Source organism: Lactuca serriola, chromosome 1, assembly GCF_051521515.1.
Source record: "Lactuca serriola cultivar US96UC23 chromosome 1, Lser_US96UC23_V15, whole genome shotgun sequence".
Lineage (NCBI taxonomy): Eukaryota > Viridiplantae > Streptophyta > Magnoliopsida > Asterales > Asteraceae > Lactuca > Lactuca serriola.
In genome coordinates, this window is record NC_136408.1 from 211,458,026 (window position 1) to 211,463,317 (window position 5,292).

Consider the following 5,292-nt stretch of genomic DNA (forward strand, 5'->3'; position numbering starts at 1 on the left):
TAGCATTGATAATATGTTAATAGCCATATTTATCTGGATTTAACAAAATGACCGTAATAATCATAAAAAAAATAATTGTGAGCTCACATGTAAGCTTTATTTTTTTTTTTTTGTGACACAAAGCACAACACCACCAATAAACTGTCGTGAATTCAATTTATCGTTTGTGAAAAATATTTCTGATAGATTTAACGTCCCACCAATAAGATCATTATTAATTACTCGCCAATCACCTTTTCCTATCACAAGTATTAATTTTTTGTACGATACTATTAAACCATACACATGTGACTATAATGTATAAATCATTAATTCATTATTCGCAAGGCTACATATCGGTTTATTTCATGGTTTTGAGATTATATCTTTATGTTCTTATATAATATTTGCAATATGATTATTAACATCATTCGAACTATTAGTCATCTATTATGTATAATCTCGATCCAACTGTGTTTCCCTAATGAAACACATGAATATTTCGTCTCCAAAATTGATATCAATTATTGGTGCTTTCATCCCCTCTCCTGCCATTACACTATAAGTTTATGAAGTCAAATATATAGTTTACTAGGTGTAAAACCCGTGTATTGCACGGTTGATTAAACAAAAGATTAAATACTAAAATATAAACGTTAAGTATATTTTTAAATAAAATTTAAAATAAGGAACAAAGAAACTATTAATTACATTTAATACTTATATATATATATATATATATATATATATATATATATATATATATATATATATATATATATATATATATATATATATTATGTGGCTTTTTAATTTAAAATTTAAGAAAACCTACAAATTGACACGTGGATATTATTTATTCTAAAAATATAATAAAATGACAAGTGTCAAAAATAATAAGAGATTGACACGTGTCAAAAATAACCTTAATTTATTAATGAGGATAATAAAATAATTTCCAAATGAGAAGGACAAAAAGAAAATCCTTAATGCTACAAAAGAAGACCAACAAACAGTATTAAAGATTAATCCAATTTTCAGCTACTCTTAAAAAAAAAATAATAATAATAATAATATTTCAGCTAACAAACATAACCAAAGTCAAAGTCAACTTTTAATCTTTAATGATTCAGTAGCACTACATTTGGTACATATATTGATTGATCCACAGAACCTTTAAAACGCTAATTTACTTGTCTGAAAATGAACCTAACATTTTAAAATCTCTTGTAGGCATTTCATCGAATACGTGGTATGCAAACATATCCAAGAACAACAACATGAATAATGTGAACATTAGAATGTAAATACAATATGAGTGAATACATATGAGTTACAAACGATGAAGAAATTGATAAATTAATCTTCAAAAACCTTCAATGGATCATTAGGATCCATGGCATCTGTGAAAGGTAGATCAGCGGGAAGAGTTTCAAGACTCAACCCAACCTCCTTCAGCTTTCCAATCACTTCCTCAAAAACAATCTTGTTTCCACCCAAAGTAAGATGCAAACCATCCCTACATATAACAAATAACAACATTCTTTCATTAAAGTTTTATTTTATTTTAAAAACAGGACCAAAAAAAAAAAGACACTTACTTACATTTCTAACATTTTACTTTCATTTCTTTCTATTAAGTATTAACAACATTGAACCTTCGATTTTGTTCTTACAAATATATCATATTAAGACAAATCTACTCAATTATAGCATTCTACTTCCAATTTATTTTTAGGACATTGTAATTTAAAAGATCTACCAAATTATAGCAATGACATTTTTCAAATTAGGGTGTCTTAATAAGAAAAAACGGAAAGTAAAATGTTGTAATTAGTCCCTGAGTATAGCTGATTTTTTCAATTTTGGTTCCCAAAAGTTTTTTTCTTACAATTTTGATCCTTATTTGAGATTTTTGTTACATTTTTGGTCATCGTTCCAAGCAAAATGACTACTTTTGGTACTAATTTTTTAAAAATCAGCTATACTTAAATACCAAAAATAGTTCTTTTTTACTTGAAATGGGACCGAAAACTTAACAAGAACCTCAAATATGGACCAAAATTGTGAGAAAAAATTTTAATGGGGCTAGAATTGAAAAATAAGTTATTCTCAGGGACCAAAAACAGTTATTTTACTTGAAATGGGACTGAAAACTCAACAAGAACCTCAAATAAGGACCAAAATTGTGAGAAAAAACTTTTTTTGGACTAGATTTGAAAAATCAGCTATTCTCAAGGACCAAAAATAGTTATTTTACTAACAATGACTAAAAACGTTACAAGAACCTCAAATATGGACCAAAATTGCATGAGAAAACTACTTTTGGACTGAAATTGCAAAAAACAGCTATAGTCAGGGACCAAAAACATAAATTCCTCAAGAAAAAAAAAAATGGAAGTAAGATACTATAATAAACAAATAAATGAAAATCCATTGCTATTTCTTTCATATATACCCCTTCCAATTTCCCTTTAGTCTTTATAAACACACAAGTGTGTGTTTGTGTGTGTGTGTGTGTGTTTTAGTACCTCAAATAAGCTTTGCCCCAATCAGGAAATTGGTGCATTCGGGACCAAAGATCCACAACCGGGGCCCCACATTCTCGGGCAACGGCCACACAAGCTTTCGCATAATTTCGGGCAGCTTCATTTGTCCGTTCGGGTAGATCTGAGTGAATCTCACCATATCTGTGTCTGCATATTCTTTCCAAATTACTTTTATTCATCATAAGCATAAATCAATCCATACATATTTAAAATAATATCTCACAAAATAAATAAAAGGAAAACCTTCATTTCATTGGCTTATTTTTCGAGTTGTTTGACACTGTCATGTTTGACAAACCAAAAAGTAGCTGATAAGTTAGCTTTTAAAAAGTAGTTTTTTAATATTTTTGTTAATATACACTTAATTAATTATAAAAAACATATTCTTCTAAATATCCTTTTATGTTATAAACGTCATCTTTTGTCAGGTACCTTATAAGCTAACAGCTAGTTTTTCAGCTACCAGCTAGCTTTTCAGCTAGTGTGCCAAATATAGCCTAAGTCAAAAAAACAATAAAAAACAGTTATGGTACTTTATTAAGTGTTGTCCCCATTAATATATAAGCAATAAAATTGCAATGACTTTTTAAATTAATATTTTACATATTTGGTCGTTGAAAAAGTTGATAACAATAATTGAAGTTCACAAAAGATTCTCTTACTTTGTTGTAATTAATATTTTGATCATTTAAGCATGTCCGAAATATGCAATTTTTATGGTATTAAAGGGGTTAATGTGTTTTATGATTAGGGACAAAGTTTTCAAGTAAATATGAACTTAATAACAAACATAATATAAACAAGAAATGTTGGTTTTAAAAATGGAGAAAAAACAATACTGATTTCAAATTTGAAATATATTAGGTTTGACCAAAAGTACATACTTTCACCATTTTATCGATTTAGCCATTGTACTATTCTTTTTTATGATTATTATAAAAAAATAGTTTCCTGGATAAATCGATAAAAAATTTATAGTTTCATGGCTAAATTCATAAAATGGTAAATGTAAGTTTTGTTTTTCTAAAAACGCTTTTAATGGTTAAACCATGTATAATAGTTTTATCACTACATAAGATATTTAAGTGGCTAAATCACTAAATTAATGAAAGTACACTCAATAATAAAGGGAAAAATCTCATTATTTTGGGAAAAAATTGATAAAGTCGTAAATGTTTTTTTTAAAAGAAAAGTCTCATTATTTTGAGAAAATCGCATAATCTGTCATTTCCTGTTAAAATTTAAGGAAAAAAAAAGACATTTTCGTTAATTTAGACAAAATGTTAAATAATCGGGAGTATTCTGTAAAAAAAATAAAAAAAAATTAAAAAAAAAACTTTTAGGACTTTATCAAAAAAATTTCCCAAAATAATAAGACTTTTCTGCATAAAACCCCTCTATAAAAAGACGAGATTATTAAAAATAAAGCTTTACAGAAGACGTGCAACTTCATCAATTGGAGGAGGAGTAATGAGGATCACGTGAGTTGAAGGCCATCGATTCTACAATCAAACCAAAAGATAATAAGATAAAAAATAATAATAATAATAAGTAAGATTTAAAAGTAAGTAAGATTTGGACATCAAAACTCAAATTATATTCTTAGATGCTTAAGCAATCGATCAATATTAGCAATTTAATTGATTATTCAACAAATATCAGAATGAAAATTCACATAAAACATAAACTTTCTATGTTACTTTATCAATAAAGAAGCTATATATTACAATCATAAACACATAAATCTATAATAAAAAGTTAATTCTTTTCAAATTTAATCTTCGATCCTTAATAACAATATATAGATATTAGATATACCACACTAATCATTTCTGATTTGTATTTAAACATCAACAAAATAAAATGTGAAAGATTTAGTATACAGAGGACCTTGAGATAGGCGACAATGGCGTGAAGATTTTGTTTATATTCATCAATAGGCACGTGTTGAAACGCAGAGCATCTATCGGGAAGGCAAGCATCGTTAGCTCCAAAGAACACCGTCACAGCCAGCGGTGCGCGGCCGTCACCGACGTTCATCTCCGCCGGAAACACCTTATCCAACACCTTCATCGCCCATCTCGTGTTGTACCCACTAAACCCCCTTAAAACCACATCAGCCTACCAAATTTTCATACCTCGAATCAGATTATAGAAACCCGAATCAAATTCGTTGAATCGATAGATAAATTTTGGATATTATTCGGGTGGAGTATGTATACCGTTCGAGAGAAGTGGTGGGCGAGGGCGGCGCCCCACCCACCGGCGGAAAACGATTCCTCTGTGATGGAGTCACCGAATAGATAAATCTTTGGTCTCATGTCTGTGTGCGCAAAAGCTAAAACCTCTGTATATGAATACCAAACGTCAAAATTTTAAACTAATATGACTGAGAAAACAAATGAGTTATTCCTTAAAATATCTTGGGTTTTTTATATCAAGTTATTGATGAAATGATAATAATTAATACATACTTGTGTATTGGTATTGTGATGTACATAGTTGTGTACCATTTATTTCTAGCCCAATGTATTTTTTTAAAGGAAACTGGGAAAAGGTCCGTGCGTCGTACGGGTGAAAGTTTAGTGGCAAAAATATAAAGAAGTAAAAATAAAATGTCAAAATTATAAAGAGGAAAAGTTTGTTGAAACTTTAGTGATAAAATTAGTAAAAATAAAGTATCAAAACTATAAAGAGGAAAAGTTTATTGAAATTTTAGTGGCAAAAATTAAAAAAAAAAAAAAAAGTAAAAATAAAGTGGTAA

General features: G+C 28.5%; 1 protein-coding gene across 2 annotated transcripts; it reads right to left on the reverse strand.

The window, feature by feature from the left end:
- Positions 1-1,183: 1,183 nt before the first annotated feature.
- Positions 1,184-4,910, reverse strand: LOC145049107 (SGNH hydrolase-type esterase superfamily protein). 2 transcript variants are annotated; one of them, XM_078997701.1, is made up of 5 exons: positions 4,751-4,910; positions 4,419-4,649; positions 3,963-4,030; positions 2,511-2,675; positions 1,184-1,498 (listed from the first exon to the last, which is right to left on the reverse strand). In XM_078997701.1, the coding sequence occupies exons 1-5, from the start codon at positions 4,847-4,849 to the stop codon at positions 1,339-1,341; spliced, it is 723 nt and encodes a 240-aa protein (XP_078853827.1). In that variant the 5' UTR covers positions 4,850-4,910; the 3' UTR covers positions 1,184-1,338. The 2 variants fall into 2 exon arrangements, with proteins under 2 accessions (XP_078853827.1, XP_078853826.1); XM_078997700.1 differs by having other exon boundaries at positions 2,511-2,684.
- Between the last annotated feature and the right edge of the window lie 382 nt (positions 4,911-5,292).

What these genes read in the sequence shown, in the direction of transcription:
- LOC145049107 (XM_078997700.1), bottom strand. Translation starts at nt 4,849, where the DNA reads ATGAGACCAAAGATTTATCTATTCGGTGACTCCATCACAGAGGAATCG. An exon ending in CCATTGTCGCCTATCTCAAG is followed by an intron (nt 4,031 to 4,418) that starts GTCCTCTGTATA and finishes GTTTGATTGTAG; the next exon opens with AATCGATGGCCTTCAACTCA. An exon ending in TGGGGCAAAGCTTATTTGAG is followed by an intron (nt 1,499 to 2,510) that starts GTACTAAAACAC and finishes TGTTATATGTAG; the next exon opens with GGATGGTTTGCATCTTACTT.